This window comes from Tauraco erythrolophus, chromosome 9, assembly GCF_009769465.1.
Source record: "Tauraco erythrolophus isolate bTauEry1 chromosome 9, bTauEry1.pri, whole genome shotgun sequence".
NCBI lineage: Eukaryota > Metazoa > Chordata > Aves > Musophagiformes > Musophagidae > Tauraco > Tauraco erythrolophus.
This window is the reverse complement of record NC_141473.1, coordinates 26,301,283-26,320,125: the sequence shown is the minus strand read 5'-3', so window position 1 is coordinate 26,320,125 and position 18,843 is coordinate 26,301,283. Positions and strand designations below refer to the sequence as shown.

At 36.1% G+C, this 18,843-nt stretch overlaps 1 protein-coding gene across 1 annotated transcript in view; it reads left to right on the top strand.

Annotated features, from left to right (window-relative positions):
- KCNMA1 (potassium calcium-activated channel subfamily M alpha 1) overlaps window positions 1–18,843 on the top strand; it is a 518,368-nt gene that overhangs the window by 496,404 nt on the left and 3,121 nt on the right. The window contains 4 exon segments of the mRNA XM_086616846.1: window positions 1,311–1,441; window positions 10,212–10,406; window positions 11,969–12,087; window positions 13,829–14,053. Coding sequence (XP_086472972.1) covers window positions 1,311–1,441; window positions 10,212–10,406; window positions 11,969–12,087; window positions 13,829–14,053 — 670 coding nt within the window.

Genomic DNA, 18,843 nt, shown 5'->3' with positions numbered 1-18,843 from the left:
CAGTCCACTTCAGCTCAGGTCCAGACTGAATGGTCACGGCCAAGAACTGGCTCAACAAGGCTCTCTGAAAGGAGGATAACTATTCTCATCTCTTTTAGACAGCTATTTTGAGGCTTTATCTGTAGTTATTCATGTTTTATAAGCTAAGCATGGCAAGCACAGTAGTATATACGGGTTGGAAAAGGAGTGAATAGAAAATGAAATTATATAGAACGGAACTTTCTAACCTAAAAAGTCCAGAGCCAAAACCTGATCAAGTTAACAGCAGTTGGTTTCCAGTCTTACTGGGTTAGCTCAGGAGATGTCATACCATACGGAACAGGGACATAGTCAATATGTGCAGTTTCAAATGCTGAAAAAATTTTTAATTTCCCTTCCATGCATAGGAACTGAAATTAATTTGTCATTTAGTAGGTTAGAGTGTTTCAGTGGCATAACTAAGCAGTCTGCTTTCATGCTTGAGGAGGGCTAATATGGAAATGAAATATTTCATGAAATATGATCCACTTGATGTGCTGATCTCAAGGAAACAACTGGTTTTGGTAGAATGAGGTGGAGGCAGAGAGCTTAACTGTGACAATGAAATGCTAGAGAAAGTCTAAATGACAAATATTACTTTATTGGGGCTTTTTCTTTAAAACAGCTTGATGGAGGTTCTTTTTCACACTGGCTAATATAGAATTTGTGGCTAAGGAAGTGAAGTTATGGAGACAAATATTTGAACAAAAGGTAGTGCTGTAAGAGGGTAGCTAGAGTGTTGCTCATTCATTCAGATAGATGCATGTTAAAGGGATAGTTTATCCTCTTCTGAGCTGTAAGTGCATTAACACCACTCCAGTAAGAATCACAGCAGCACATCTAACAGATGCCTGTGGGCTATATCAGATTTTTGTGGACAGTCTTTATTTTACAATGGGATTTTGACTTGGTGTCTTGTGGTAGCATTTCACTGTACATGCATACAGCCTTAGCCACTGTACTTGACCAATACCAAGATTGTCTCAATATATAAAAGAGCTTCATGCATCTCATTTTGAGCACAGGCAGCTGGTGCCACGAAGCTACTTTTACAGCAAAGAGATAGTCACGCAAGAGCAAGAGAGTCACCTCTTACGAGCAAGATAATGATCAACAGATTTTTAAATGCACATTTTCACATCCATCTTGATTTCATTTTCAGTGACGTCAAAGACAAGTCTGTGTTTCCAGACATATGCCGTTTCTTTTTTCTTTCTGATTGTGTAATGTGTAAAGTCACTTGCTGGTGACCCAAAAACACCTTATGATTTTATTATTATTATTGTTTTCAGTAAATGATTCAAATGTTCAGTTCTTGGACCAAGATGATGATGATGATCCAGACACAGAACTGTATCTCACACAGCCCTTTGCATGTGGAACCGCATTTGCTGTCAGCGTGCTGGACTCTCTCATGAGCGCAGTAAGCAAACAAAACCTTTTTCATTCCCTTCCACCAGACTTACTGTGAAAGAGTATGAAAGCATAGTCCCTTTTCCACAGGTAGTCAGGAGAAGACACTTATGTCTCAGATGTCAAGAGAATTTCAGAGCCTAAACTAGGTTATTCTTCAGTCTGACACAGAGACCTTAAAACAACTGAGATGTCTAGGACTACCATGAGTCCACAATTTTAAAAGCAAAGACTATCATGTCAGATTTTAAGGATAATATTTAAAAAAAAAAAAAATTGTATCTGCCTCCTGAAACCCAGACACAAAATCAGTGTGTCAATCCCTATGCTCACCATTCCCGCCAGAGAGCATCAACTGTGTTTTAAGCTTTTAACTTGCTGCAGCCTTGAACAATTCTCTGACTATGAGCGCTGAGGAATGCTGGTAGAACTATGCGAAAGCCATTGTACTCATCAAGTGAACTCTACTTGTATGAAGAGAGATGATCTCTTTTTCACGAGTTGTCTTGTGAATCAAAACGTAAGTGCATGCCAGAAATTTTAGCCTTTAGTTATGTTTACATTAGGTTTTTTTTGTTCGCAGCCTTAGTACAATTTTGGAGCAAACACCTCAGTTATAGTCCTTTTCATCCTCCCTTGCTTCATATTGGCTGGATTTTCAGACCAGTCTTACTCTGTGTGAGCTACACTTCTTTCAGAGGGACCTTAAGCTCTGCTAGGTGTTGCAAGGACATAGTCTTTTTAAACTCTGAGCGTAGGCTTTTTGAGCTCCCCATTGAATAAAGTTCCATAGTTCCATGGGAATCATCTGTTGTAAACTGCACATAATTCTAGAAACGAGCAAACAAATTTCCTTAAAGGAGCCAAGTATGACCTTCACTGAAATTCAGAATGAAGCTTTTTGCTTTTAAGAAAAATTCACAGTGATATTTATTATTTAATATTTTATTCATATTTCATATTTATGTACCTGTATTTCATACTTTTTTTCCCTGCTGTATTCCTCATACGCTCCATCCACAGATGAATAATATCAGTCTACACTGATAGAATTTTATTCTGATGCAGCCTAGGGGTTTGCAATAAACTCAGAAAACACTTTTTTTGAAAGTTATTTGCCATATTTTGCGGATGTGACAAATTCAGAAAACCTAAGCAAGCACACTTAAATTCTGTACCTTCTCTAATTAAAATTTCTATGTATAAAATATTTAGCATATTCACATTGTAAATGGGAATAATTTAACATGAAGGTTCCAAATTGTTATACGGAGAGCTGTTTATCTACTCACATTATTATCTAAATCAATGTCCCAGAATGAATTGTTCAGTAGGGCACTTCCAGAATCTTGGGAAAAGTAGGGTTAATCCTTCTGATTGCCACTGGCATTGCCACAAAAAGAGAGTGATATACTGTAGACACCATTGCTTTCTAGTGCAAAGTTACATGACATAGATAATAGTGAGGCAATAAGATACATGTGGAACATGACTATTGAGAAATTTTTGCTTGGAACTCATATAATCCTCGCACTATTTTTAGTTATCGCTAGCTTTTAGTGACTTTCAGTTTTTGACAACTTGCCCCTCCATTTCTGCAATTCCTTTCTTCATCAGAGTCTTTTTTTCAAACATTTTCACATCTAAGTGGTCATATTATATGTCAGGGACAGTGCAGCCTGAAGCCAGAGAAGTAAATGTGATAACAAGAGTAGAAAATTCTAACTTAGAAAAAGTACTAATCAAAAAGACAAGCCAAGGGTTCAGTCAGTTAGAATTGTTCGCCATCCTGTCTTTTCTTTCACTACTTTGCTGATCAGTGGCAGTGTTATTTTCTCTTTTATTCCTCAAAGGCCTAGTAAAGAGTTGGAAAAGTACAATTCTTCTTGACCCTTCAGAAAGTGTAAGATGTGTGAGATGTTTTCCCTTTACTATCCCTATTCTCATGGGATGGATGCATGATCCTTTCACTTCTCCGAAGAGCAGAGCGTTTCTCACACAAACTAATCTATTTGTGCTCTGTTATCTCTTCTTTTTTTTTCTTGAGTAAACTTGTTTTCAGGGACCAGCTTCTATTTATTCTGCCTAACTACAACCCACTGCTGGCAAACTGAACCCCAAATCCTAACTAAATTGTGAGATCTGCAGTCATGCTTTCATCCTATTAAATGCACAGGAATTCTATAAGAAGGAAATAATTCACGCTGTGCTGGCCTGTGTCAGTTCATTTTGAGACAAAGATATAGTTCATTATTCAATCTTGTTAGTAATTCAGGGTTTTTTTCGCTTATTTTTTATAGAAAAATTCCAACTTATGGTCTTTGTTGAAATCTTTGGAATGCAAATTCCTCATGTGGGCTGCAATACAAATGTACAATGCATGAACCTCTCCATTAAGGATGATTCTCTTCTCACATCAGTGAGGTTTTCTAGTAAAACAGGTGTAAGAAAGATTAGAAAGTAGAATAACTCCCATAAATGTAATATTCTTTCCGACATGCAGGTAATTTGAAACATGCATATAGATGTATATATAGAAAAAGATGTAAAAAAAATATTTAAAATAATTTGCTGAAGTATTCAGTTATTGAATAATAATAATAACAGTATTAATCAGTGTTGAAATATTATTTTATTTTAAATAATTTTATTAATTTAGAGGTAGTGGACTAAACCCTACTCATGAATCTCAGATTAGAAAATGTGTTGTCATTTTCTGATTCAAATCTGAATTCTGAAGATCATTACTTTCTGCTAGTTAATCTTATTTCCTAAATTTAAGACGACAGTATTAGATATTTCAAATTTGAAATTGTTATTTTCTTATTTCAAAGATAAAAGGCTTAATGACATTTACTTTTCAAAATGCTATCTACAGGCTATCTACACACAGTTTGTCCTCTACAGCGAAGAGGATAAATTCCACGAGCCTATGATTCACACTGTGGTAGTTTGAGGATCATTGCTTAGCGAGTTTAAGGAGCTCAAAAACTGCATTGTCTTTTTGATGAGTTGGTAATAGTGGTCTCTCCAGGCTTTGGTGATAGTGCATTGTTGTACTTGGTGTGAAGACTGTAGGCGTAGTTCATGTTTTAAGTGTGGCAGTGGCTATTGTTAAATCGCACCAGCTAATCATTACTATGTCTTTGAAGAGGCATCTACTGTCATCAGAGACTTGAATGATATATTAATATTTGTTTTGTCATAACATATGCAAACCCAGGGAAAAAATATACGTAGTCTGTCAGTCTCAAGGTGGTACCGCTCCTGAAAAGCAAAGCACATTCTCATCACCAAATTGAACACGATTAAAAAACATGGGATTGGAAGCATCTTTTAGATAGTGTGAATGTTTTTGTAAAAAGATTATCTTCAGCTATAAAAAAGTTACTTGACATAGGGTAACTTAAGAGAAACAAATTTTTTTGAGGAGAAGTACTTTTTCCTTTTCTGGATCTTGTTAATTATTCCAGAAAATCCTGTGCATGTGAGGAAACCAGTTTTATCAACACACAGTACTTCCAAAGGTTTGAAAAGTTGGCCTGAGAGCCAAAGCTTCTCTGTTATTCCTTTCGGAAAAAAAAATAATTCACTATATTGAGAATTGCTTTTTTAGGAATGACTATTTGAAACTGTCTTACCACAACTGTCCTTGTAAAATGGCTCCCGTGAAATGGCTGTTATTCTCCACTTCCTCAGAGACAACCTTTAATACAAGATATCCCTAACACTATTCTAGGACTGCTTGATAGACTGAATCTTGGGATCAGATGATCAAAACCAGTTGTAACTCAGCTGCTAAAAATCACAGATACAATTAAGCTCTCCCAGTTGGGAGTGTGCAGATTGCCAAAGGTCTCTGTGATGATCCAAACCAGTATGGAAATTGGGTAGCTGCAGCACTGTCTGACAGCCACTGGATACATCCCCCGAACCTAGGCTTTTTTTCCAAAGCTACGAGAACCACAGAAGTTCTGGCAGGTTGGCATCCCTCCCATACATACCCCTGACAATAGACTTGGTAAACTGTCTGGGTGGTGCTGTTAGAAGCAAAGACACACAGAAACAGAATATACAATTTAACATTCGATGTCCTAGAATTTATTTCCTTGTGCCAGAACTTTAAGTCTTGATTTTTGTTCTATAATACTAAATTCTACTTCTTCATATAAGTGAAAGCACAGAATGGAATACAATAGTCAAAACAGTTAAAACCAACTTTTTAGTACATCCCTTACTCAAGAGTTCTCCCTCAGTGATCCTCACAGTCTTATTCATACAGAAAAGAAACTGTTCTAATCTATAATATGGACATTTTGAAACACAAGACTATTTTTTTGTGCAAATCTGTTCAGAGGATTAGCAAGCAGCATCTTTTAACCTAAATTGTCGCAAGCTTCTTTAAAGTCTGGACAATATTTTGAGAATCAATAGATTTTTCAAACACTGCAAAACCCTGTTGTTCCTTTTCTGCTGTTGATTCTCTCTCAAAGGCCTTTTTGTTATTGCTATAAGTAACTGATGTTAGCTCAGACATTCCCCAGGTTCAGATACACGATTCATTCAACAGAATTCCTCCAAATGAAAAAAAAAAAAACAAGTTAAAATACTTGTTTGAAAGTGATAGAAACTGCATGCAGTGGAGGAGGAGTCTTAAAAGAAATCCATAAAAAACCACTAGGAAACACACAAAATGGCAGATATGACTTGGAAAATGACAATTTTAGAGTAATTATAAATGTAAGGCAAAGTGCTATTAAAGTTAAAGCAATGTTATTAAAAGATGTGCTAATTTTCAGTTAAATTTTCTGTAAAAGACCAATTAGTTTAAAAGGCTTGACAGCATTAACTGCAAAACATAAGCACTTCAGTAATTATACTTTAAAAAATGATTGAACAAATGGGAAAGTGTCCCCGAAACGTTTGAGCTGCACTATGATTCCGGAGCGTAGGCTAGGTGGCACTGCTAGCTCAGATATCTGTGTCAGAATTTCCTTGCTATTAACCCAGTTTCGGTGTCTATGATGCATTTCCTTTTTTTCTGTATTTAGATTACACCTATTTCCTATTCTTATTCCAGATGCCGATTATAGCAATGTTGTACAGATATCCAGTGTGGGGTTCAGTTAATGGCAGCAGCAAACAACTATTTCTTCAGTTATGATTTTACAGCCAACAAAAGGAATTCACTACCATCACTGGAAAGTGTCTTGTTACTTTAAGTGCAGCAGCACCTTTCCAAAGACATTCTGTAGATCAGTTTCTTATAAGTACTGGCATATCCAGGCCATGTACCCTCCCACAGAGCAAGTAGAAGATCACTCTCAGATTGATTTCAGTGTATTATTATTCCAAAGGAAATGGATATCAGCTAATTCAGCTTTTCAGTGTCCCCCAGTTCCAAACTGGCAAGAGGTAATGAGATGAGTCTGATTTTTGTGACAATTGAAAGCATGAACAGATGAGTCTTTCCTGAGGAGCATTAAATATATTAGTAAAGGAGGAAGCAACTCTATTTAGCAGAAGGTGACAAGTTACAGCTTCCTGTTCACCCATCCTTTCTTGCTTGTGGTTGGGCATTTTCTGATCAGTTGAAATGCCAGAGCAGCCTGTCCTGAAAGTTGGAATCTTTTCACTCATTGATGGCAAATAAACAAAACCCATCATTTGGCTGCACTCATCCATCTGAGTAAATGGTGACATCCACATCAGTCATGGTGTGAAACCCAAATTAAGCCATTGTTCCAAGATAAATGTTGGCTTCTTTGCCAATAAGTGTCTTAGCTTTGCCTTAACATTTGTCTAGCAGTGGGAGGCCTTTCTCCGGTGACAGCATTCTGTGCTGTCAACAATAGACCTGTTTCTTTTCCCATTTGCATCAGTTTCATAGCAGTGTATGGCTCTCAGAGTTACTCCTGTTTGGCATATGACATAAGTCAGAATCGGGACCATTATGTCTTAATTGGGGTGGAGTGGTGTATTTTTTTTATTTTATTTTATTTTATTTTATTTTATTTTATTTTATTTTATTTTATTTTATTTGTATTAATAAATTTGTGACAAGTGCCTGACTTGATACATTATTTTATTACTGCTTTCATTTCTTGGCTTAATATGAGATCTGTAGTAAAATGATCAGTATGGCCAGAATATACTTTCTTAGTAGATCATGTTGTAGTGAGCTACAACTGAATTTACAGTAAGGAGTAATTGTGTACTTGCACAATGCAAAGTTCAGATGAGCTAAGAGTATATGTGTTTAAATCTTGGATTCTGGCTATAGTTGCTATAATTTGAATTACAGAATAAAGTTATTAGTACAATTTTAGACTTTTGCATGTTTTACCAATCACAGCAGTCTATAAAACCAAGCTATTTTACACAAACCAACATCTATCAGGCTTAGAGCAACTGAAAATTTCTTACCATGGTTATCCTTATTGTAAACCAGACTGGAAAAATCTACCAGTAAAGATATGCTTTACTTTTGTTTCATGTTCTTCTCTTGATTTATAGATGTAAAACTGAGAATAGCATTTTTTGAATATTAAATATCACTACTTAGAGAAGGAAAGGAATCAAAAATACTGAATAAAATAGTGGGGAAGGCATGAGAAAAGATACTATTGCGGAAAATGGTATGCTTTGGTGAAGACATGTGCTTAAAGTGCCATATAGAATATGCTGAAGCATGTTTTTACTGAAAGGGCTTTTCCAGCTTCTACAACTGCAGTGCCTCCAACCTCTAGATCTAGAAGAATTTGTCTTTATATCCATGGAACTGGTGTCAAGTAACATCGTTGCCTAACTGCAAAAGCAAAGGAATTATGCTAATTACTTTAGTATATACACTGACAAAGGCCAAGAAAAGAGACTAAACCTAATACTGATTTTTTTATTCAGAGTACTTCCATGTTGGAAAAATATAGCATAATGAGAAGAGTTACCAAAGAGGGCAACTGCGATTCTCACCTCAGGGACAAGGAAGAAGTAATTGAAGAATAAACAATCATGCCTCAATGTCTTCTCTCTCTCACCACTGCAATTCTTATTAAACATCATGTAATCACTCCAGACTTACATTTCTTCAAGGGGTCACTAATTTTTCTATATGTTAAGAAAGGTTTGAGTATCACACTTGAATTGTCGCACAGTGCATACACATACGAGATTAGCTGTTGGTTTAGACTACCTGAATCTTCCTGAACCCCTGCGAATGTCAGACAACTCTTTACTGTACGCTTTGTATTTAAAATACGTAGTGCCATACCCGGGCTGATTTAAAATAATTGGAATTGATGAGATGCAAATATTTGCTTTAGGGCATGTATAACAATAACAATATGTTCCTCTCATTTTAATTTAGTCAACAGGTGAATGGCATATATGCCTATGTAGATAAGCAGAGAAGCTTGAAGTTATGAAACTTCAGTGTAACAGTGAAAAACATTGCCACATAGAATTCATTTTCTCCTGTTTTATCTGACATGTCAAGTGAACAATGAAACCAAAGTTTCGTTCTACAAAGAAAGAATATCAAAGTAACATGGATAGGAAGCCAGTTCTGCTTTTTGATCTCAGGATAAAATATTTCAACCTGTACCTCAGTTTACCCATGTATTAAGTACAATTACATTATATGGATAGAGTAATGAATTTAATCAAAAAGTATTGTAGAAAAAAGTATTATTTTTGGACCACAAGCACTGTTTCAGAATTCAGCGTTCATTTTTACTAGGTTGGATTTCAGACATTTGTTCCAAGTCCTAAGTTCAACAAGTCACAAATCTAGTAATGTGAATCCACAAATCCTGTAATGTCAATCCTGTGTACTCTACAGTGAGCTCGTTCTCTTTTTCTATGTCCCCCACACTTGCAGGGCTTTCGAAAACACAGACATTAGTGACATTGTAAGTGATGGTGTCTCCTTCTTCTGTTGTACATTATTTTTTGCCAGTACGTTACATTGCAGATATTTAACTGAGTATCTCTGAACTATACCGGTATACTTTTAAGTGAACTTGAAAGTCATTCAGCTGGCATTAAATTAATATTTAAAGTACCCATTGTTTGCCTGACAGACCAGCGCTGCTACAGATGCTGGCAAAACGTCAGTGCGGAGTAAATCTTCCCTAATAAACCACACTTACCCTATACCCTAGAGTTTTTTAAAAGGACCACCAGGATCCCAAACTCATCATACATTTATCTGGAATGAACTCAAGATGTTTAATTGATACATGCTTATGTCTGAACACTGTCAAGTCTCGTAATAAGATGTTTAGTACAATACATCGGTTAGACTGCTAGAGTCCAGCCACAGTAATAAGTAATGACATTTGCAGCACAAAGGCAGCTCCCCAACGAGTTGGTGACAAGAGTAAAAAGGCAATCTAGCCTGTGTAAGCTTTAAATGTGGTCTGAATTTTACAATTACATGTCCTAAAGCCCATTATTAGACATGAAGGCAATGAGAAGGAAAGCAGTCATTGCATCACTACTAACACCAATTATAGGAAACATAAATCATTCAAATTTTTGTACTTTAATAAAAATCAGCCTGAATCGGTGTTTGAGAGGAAGGATCTAGTATAGGAGCCTAATGGGATAGAAGAAAATAGAGTAATTGGAGGCTGCTGTCTTTTCACTTTCTATATAAAATTATTTGAAGAGACAGCCAAGAACTTTAAACAGCAGAAACCCAGAAAAGTTGTAATTTGGATGTCTTCAGTTGTGACTTTAATGGTGTTTGCTTAAAGAGCTTTCTTTTATCTCTGCAGACATACTTCAATGACAATATCCTCACACTGATACGGACATTGGTAACAGGAGGAGCCACACCAGAGCTGGAAGCACTGATTGCTGAGGAAAACGCGTTGAGAGGAGGTTACAGCACGCCCCAGACACTTGCAAACAGGGACAGGTGTCGAGTTGCTCAGTTGGCTTTGTATGATGGGCCGTTTGCAGACCTAGGGGTAAGATCATAAGGGAAACGTAGGACCAAGGCTGGTCTGCAATTTATTTGTTTTCTCTCAGATTGAAGTAAAAATCAATCCTAATTAGCATATAAATTCTATTATTTAATTTAATAGAGCTTTTGGATCACTTGAAAATTTACAGCACGGGGTGCCAGGTTTGCTCTTACCTTTTTTAAGAAGCTATATGACTTCCCATACTCCTTGCCTGGATATTTCATACAGAAAATCCTGTGGCTCTTCTTAGTTGTCACCTAAAGAGAAGGATGAGCTGACTTGGATGATACAATGATTCTAACAATAATCCATTGTGAACACCAGCAATATCTATACCTTTGTTGGGTTTTGATAAGCTTATTTAGTCTTTCCACGGAGCTCCCAGTTCTTGGTTAAAATATGCTTATTAGCTTGAAAACAAAGCTATAAGGTTTGGTTTCTGCTGTTTCTGGATGAACTAAAATTCATGTGAAATCCTAATTTTCTAACATTTGACTCCACTGTCCTAAGAATGAAGTAAAAAACTCCACAAAACCAAAACCAAATAAACCATCTTTGGAAAATTGTGCATTTGGATAAAGAAGTATCTAGAAATGTTTTCTGGACCAAATCTTGTAATCTTCTTGGGGTGTATCCCAAAGCTCCCACTTCGCTTTGATGATGATGTAGGATTTGATATTTCTTAAATTAACCTTGTGTTCACCACCTCTGTTCAAAGAGAATAGAGTGACCTTCTTCACAAAAGTGACAGAGAATCCCAGGTTAAGGATTAAGGGTGATGAGAGTACACAGAGAGAAATAAACAGCCTATCAATTCACATAGAAGTCCATTCATAGCTGAGACTAACAACTCATCAGAGCACTTGGGCACGCGGAGTAACATTTTCACAAATAAAACAAGAAATGCCAATCCTTCGAATGCTATTTCCCCAGAGCCTCAATTGCACTACATCAGTGAAGGCAGAATGCATTGACAGTCAGCATTACTTCAGAATCAATATTTTAGATATACAAATTATCAAATCTAAACTTTTTTTGATTATCAAAACATTTTATGTTATTTATGAAAAATGGCATACATTTCATCATTATTTTAAAGTGGGAGATATTTTATCATCCTTTTAACCCCTCAGAACTCTAATTTTTGTTGTGCTCCCCAGTGAATTTATTCATCTAGATGACAGTATGGCTACTGCCAAAAAAAGGATCAAAAATACTAACAGTTTCAATACCGCAGGCAATGTAATCTGTGGAATAGGCATTGTTTGATACTAAAATTTATATTTCCAGCTTAAAGCAAATCACTCACTCTTTCCAATTTACCATCATTTCATGGACCAAGGCTTTCCAAAATAATGATCATTTTACATAATTACTTATTTGAAATAAAACATTTAGATTATGAATTTCCTTGGGTAAAAGATTCTCAGTTGTGACAAACAACAGACTGTCTATACATTGTCTGTTTGAAAATCCTGTTCTCTGTTGTGTTAACAGAAAAGAAAGGAAAAAAAAGTGCTGTTCTCTCTCTTCCCTCCCCGCCCCCTCCCCCTTCTTTCTCCTAGGATGGAGGTTGTTACGGAGATCTATTTTGTAAAGCACTGAAAACATACAATATGCTTTGTTTTGGAATTTATCGATTAAGAGATGCACACCTAAGTACCCCCAGTCAATGCACTAAACGGTAAGTCCAATCGTTTAGAATATCTCTGTGTCACTGTTCTTCAGTCTTCTCCGTGAGGAAGATCCAATGCCTGTAATAAATCTAAAAAAGAGCTGTCTTCGTTTCTCACACAACTTTGCCACCAAAGCTAACTCTTTGAGGACTTCATGATGACTCTTTAGCTGAGTTTAAATCATAGGCTGGACATTATAGCATAAGTTTTCTGCTAATTTTAATAAAAAAATTTTAAAGCAAATTTTCAGAACACATCTTTATCTTGTTTGATTTATGATGATGCACTGCTTGCATACAAGGAAAGGAATTCAGTCTTCTTATATTAATCATCTGTAAGTTACTGGATGATAATTTAGATCATAGTAGCTAGACTTTCTTTTTTTCTGAATGCTCAAAAAATACTACTGTGGGCTTCCTGTTGGTACTATTTGTATCTAATCATCATTTCTTCCAGTAAATGGAAACCCTTCTCTTGATAGGCTGCATTTTTACTTCAGTAGCACCAAGACTGACCTCAGTGCTTTAAATAGAGCAGACACATTTCCATTTTTGCAAACTGAAAGCCATTTAGCAGCTTACTTTAAATGTGTCTTAATTAAGTGCCTACACACAGACCCATACCAGAACTATCACAAATCTACCATCTGTTACTGTCTCATTTTCTACAAAAAGCATCATTATTGGGTGAACAGGGTGATAAACAACCCTGCAGCCCACCAAAGTGGTTTCTTCTGTAAGGATTTGGACAAATTGGGTAGAAAAAATGATTTTAAGTTTAGATTTAAACTATACTTACTATACTTGGGATTATTCATTGGATTAATAAGTGACTGTCCCTGAGACGGCTAAGCCAGATTTCTTATGAGCACTGAATTAATTGGAAATGAAGTTGTGAGCTTCGTGATCAATTTTTACTCATTTGTTGCTTGTACAGAAAATGCCCATTGCCTTGCTCAAATATGTTTTTCATATGCACGAAAAAATTTAGCAGCAGGGTCTAGAAGCCCTTCCTACCCTTAAAGGGGGTTAGTTGAAGAATGGGGATTCATGTAATAGAGTTTTTATTTCAGGACTGGGATGTATACTTAGCGATACTGGATTCTCGGATATGCAGATTTCTCTTTAGAAATACTCTTTGAGGCCATGAATGTACATGTGGAAAGAACGAATAAAAAAAAAATAACCTCACTGCAAATTTGCTGACTTATTTTCCTTAACTTGTTTCATATACAGTCACAATCCAAAAAAATAATTATATCCCTTGGTCTATTGACAGTATTTAAATATTTAATAAATGTATAGTAAATATGTATTTAATTAAAACTGCACCCAAAATCCTCCTCTCCCTGCTTTACAGCCCTTCTTTTAAATACCATTGCTGGTGGGTATGTTACTGGGTTTTGTCAATATGTAAATGTTTGCTAGAGTCATTGCATTACGGTGTAGCAAAAGAAAGGAGGGTGATTTGTATGGTGTCTTTTATGAAAAATCATTATGTGATTCACTTGCATAACATCTTACTCAGACAGTATGTCTGTGCAACAGAAAACATACAAAAAGTAATATCTGACATAAGAAGATCCTAAATCATACTGGGTATTATGTGAGCTAGAATTAGGTACACACTGAAGGAAACAGAAATGCAAAAATCTGGGTAAACGTTCATAACAACTCTAGAAGATTTTTTTTTTTTATACAAATCTAAACCTATTTTCTTTCTTTCTTTTCTTTCTTCCTTTCTTTCCAGTTATGTTATCACAAACCCACCATATGAATTTGAGCTTGTGCCGACAGACTTGATCTTCTGTTTGATGCAATTTGACCACAATGCTGGCCAGTCACGGGCCAGTCTTTCTCATTCCTCCCATTCCTCCTATTCTTCCAGCAAGAAGAGCTCATCAGTTCACTCCATCCCATCAACAGCAAACCGACCGAACCGCACCAAGACCAGGGACTCCCGGGAAAAACAGAAGTATGTGCAGGAAGATAGACTTTGATATGTGTACCTGCTCCCACTGTGTGTGAAACTTGCATTCACCACCCATTTTCCCCTGGTTAATGTTTCCAGAAGTAATGTTCCCTGTTTTCCCATGGAGTTCTCCCTTTTTGTACACATATTTTGCATATGTATGACAGTGTGCATGTGATTGTCATTTTTATTTCACCACCATAAAACCCTTAAGCACAACAGCAACAAAGCAGACGGACCAAAAGTTATTTATGATGTTAGGGGAGAAAAAAAAATTCTAAATCCATAGGCACACTGAAAACATAAATAACTCACTGCAGTTATTCTACATATCAGAAAACAGAGTATATTTAACATGAACACTTGCTCTTGATGTCAGAGTTACACAAAGAAAGTCATTTAGTGCAGAAGAGTTGATGTATGTTGCAGTAGGTATTTTTGTATTCATATTTACAGGAGTTGCTACATTTATTTGAAGCTTATAAAACTAACTCATTGGGAAAAAACATCTCTACTGATTTTTCACTCTCAAAGCTTATATTGTATAGGGCTTACACTCTTTGTATAGATTATTGCTACGCACCTGCTTTATACCAAAGCAACATCAGGGACTTTCCTGCTTGTTTAAGGACTTTCTCTAAAATACTAGCCTTTTGGAGATACTGTCTTTTCCCTTTAACACTGAAATTGTCTGGGCATGGAGTTGTAAAACTCCAATGGTTGAATTTAAGTTTAGAAAAAGTCTAATTGCATATTAAATTATTATTCTGTCTATTTATACTGCCACATGAATAGCTATATTTTCTTTCACTTTTGACATTTGGGATAAAAAGCCATATGTATCATAAATATTGGATGTAAGTCATTAAAAACTGCCTTCCTGGGACTTTTACGTCTTTAAAAGGTGAATTAGTCACCTTATGTACAGAATAAATAATGTTCAGAAAAGAGCAAGCATTTTTCTATGCTTAAGTATCAGATCTCGAGGGACTTTTTTCCTTTCCCCAAATGGTAGTTTAACTTTTCCAAGTTAGAGTGGTGGTATAAATCTTCTAACAAGAGTCCTAGTATGTGAAGATCCTCCAGAAATTTCCATGTTCTAGCTCGTTCTTTTCAACAGATACATGCCATTCTGCAGTATGCAGGAATATAGAGGAAGACAGCTGAGTGCCTTTAAGGTCTTTCCCATTTGGGAGGAAAAGGTGCTGTGCCCTAGACAGCTAATGAGCAGAACAAGAGGGCTGGGGTGGAAATACTCATTGTATTCAAGCATCATGTTCTAGGTACTTGCAGACTCTCACCGATAACACACCTAGCCAAACAGAAATTGTGACAGGGAATTAAATAAACTAGTGGAAAGGAACCTATCCTAGACAGTCATAGAAATTATTCTTCAAGCTTGTGAGTTTTTTTTTTTTAATTTCAAATGCCAACCTTTTGAAATATAGAACAAGTTCTAGGTGGTATGAAGAGTGTCCCAGGGTAGGTTCCTGGCTACCCAGCAAGAAGATATGCAGACAGAAAATAAATATTTGGATGTGGAAGTGATTAGCATTGTAACTGCCAACCCAGACAAGGTGCTTTTATGGTTAGTGTTGTTTTCTACCTTCCCCTTCCCCAAGCATGATAATTTTGAAGAGTTGCTTGCTGTGTGAATTGACAATGAAGCCAAGCACTTTTACTGACAAAACCTGGAACCATCTAAGTGGGCTACAGAGAGTACCACTGTGCAGTGTTAAGCATAACGATTGGAATACAGTATATATATATATGTGTGTGCATTCAAATGCAGCTGTAAGTCCTATCAGTGAAATACATTGCAAATTATGGATGCTGCTCTACAAATGAGTGGATTACAGTTGCTCTTCATCATAAAGACAAATTCATATGTTTCTTTTTGCAAAGAAAGTTACCATGTTTTGCCCTAAGAATATTTATTACTACAAGGATGTGCCAGTTAAAGTGCTCAACAGGAAAAATGACAGTTTAAAAGCATTGTAAAACTTACATAGCTTACTTCTTTTTCTAAAGTGCAACAAGGATGAATAGAATGGGCCAAGGTATGACAATTAATGGTTCTGCATGACCTAGCAACTGCTGTGGGTTTCCTTCTATAACTTTGTCCTTGTGAAAATTTGTGAAATTAAAAAAAGCAATAGTTACAAACTTTATTCAGTTATTGGTTTGTTTGTTTGGTTGGTTGTTTTGTTGGTTTTCTTTTGCCTTTTTTTTCCCTCCAAACCAGAAGTAAAACTGGCTGCTGCTGCTGCTGCTGTTGCTCAACCCTGCTTTATTTTTTATCCTCTCATCTGCTTGCCTTTCTAATTGCACGTGTTCTTTTGTAAACACCCAGGTTCCTGCTCAATGAAGATACCTACCCTGGTGCAGACATTACTTTAATTTCCCATTCCTCATTCCAATTCCAATTCCTTCCTTCCCCTCCCTACTCCCTTGTCCCCCGTGTATGTTCACAAGCATCTTTTTATGTTGGCAATATTGACTGAAGATAGTTGAGAGAAGTTATGCATTTTGGAAGAATGTTAATGGCTTTGACACCAAAATGCTTTTCCATTAATGTTTTATCTGTTTTCCATTTAGCAGAGGAAGGAAGGGTGTTAATATGAAGCCACTTGTCACATACTACATATTGATTTTATCCAAAAAAAATAGTGTTTGTATACCTGTGCAGCTCAAATAGAAAAAATACAGTGTACATTAGAGAAGCAACTTGTCTACTTTGTGAGCAACGGAAGAGGAATATCTAATATGGATGCAAATCTGAATTCTTCAAATCATATCGAAGTCTAATTCTGCTCCATCTTGTGTCCTGAAGTTGGAAGTCTTAAAGTTTTGACTTTCAGTTATATCATGTGCAATTTTCACTGCTAACTATAGTCAAATTGATCAAATAGTTTATTACAGTGGTGAAGATTTTCTGAAATGGATATACTAATGAAATTGAGAGGTTAGTCATTACAAGCAGAGGAATCTTTAAATCAGCTGTATTGTATTGACAATTTTTTTTCTGTATTGAAAAGTAAAAGGAAATCTCCTGTTTGTTCAGAAACCTATCCCAAGTCAAATATTCTTAGTAACTATGCTTGTTAGTTTTTGATAGTGGAAAAGCAGCACCAATGTCAAGAGATGACATTTTAGAGCCTTAAATGGGGGTCCTGCCACTTCTATCAGTCTCAGCATGATTTCGACAATGGAAACTAGGTTCTCAGTAACTTTGTTGATCTGAGTGTTGACATAAAATCACATCTAGCAAACCTGCAGGTTCTTGCCACGGGTTCCCACTGACCTAAACTGGCAGACTCAGGCATTTTCCAGTGAAATTCCCATTGTCCAAAGAAATAATTTTGCTGGTTTAAAAAATAAAAAATCAACAAGAGCGAGTTCAGAATAGCATTTTGCCCCAAAACTTTAATTGCCTTGGAGCAAAATAAAGACCTTCACAGAAAGTAAGAATAGTTCTTCTCTCTCTTCCTGCAAAATACTTACTGCCTGCTACATGCAAAATATTCATCTACCAAACAAAGAATTGCTGAGCAGGTGGGTGGAGAAACATTCATGACTTTTTTTTTCATACAAGAAGAAACTGCATGGGAGAATTTTCAACTTAGCTATGAACAAGCTGCCTGTGTGGGGTGGGGGGGAGACACACACACACATACATACAGACCAGTTGGAACTGCAAGTGTCGCAAAGAAAAAAAAAAAGCATGTTTAAAACAATTGTAAAGTAACCTGGGATTATGATGAGCATACAGATTTAGTGAATCTTTTTCTCATGTTTAGCTAGTACTTTCTTTGCCTCTGCTCAGAAGAGAGGGTATTTCACAGACACATTTATTCAAATGTGATTACTCAGTCCACAATTAATGATACAAATTTTAAAGCACCAGAACAATAAATCTGTTAAAGAGAATTGCTTACACAATTCTCTACAAGTCTTACACAAGTTGAAGAAATCAGTATTTTGATAATTTTAAATTAATTATTTATATCTTTTTATGCTTCTGGGAACAGTCTTACACAAGGTGTTAATTTTTATTTGTTGGTAATAAGAGCATGAAGCCTTTAGAACCTTCACAGACACACTGGGATGCTGATAGCCCATTGCAAAGACAGGTGTTTGAGAGGAAAGTAAATGTTTTCTTCTTTCCCATGCATGAAGTTACTTAAGTGTTCCAACATCTCTCAGGTGATGCTGTCAAAAACAAACCTGTCAAATAGCATAGAAAAATCGGGGACTCTCTTGAACAGCTCTTACAGCTCTTAAATAAATAGAAAACTATACCTGTTCTATGTTTGTAACATAGAAACACATATGGTAAGGATCAACATGCATATGCCAAAAGGGAGAGAAACAGACAGAACATGACAGAGAATAGAAAAAAGTTGGTGAATATAAAAATGTATAAAGACTTAAAAAAGAGTTTTCGGGACTGATTTAAAGGAAAGAGTAAGTAGTTTGTTTGAGATACGTAAAAATCTGTACTAAGACTTTGGAAGACATATCAAAGTCAGATTGTGAGCATAACAAAAACTATTGAAAAGTATATAAGGGATTCAAGAAGGACATTTAGTAACTAGGAGCAGAATATCTTAGAGGCCAAGAGTAAAGATGAGGAGTGTCAAGCTCACATTTCAAAGGTAAGTGTAGAGGTTGATGGACTTTCACAGGAGATTCATCATTATGTGATCAAAGACAATTTTAACAGCAGAAAAGGAACAGGAAAGGTATAAAGCTGGGTCCAAGCATTTGATGCTAGAGATAATAATGCTTAG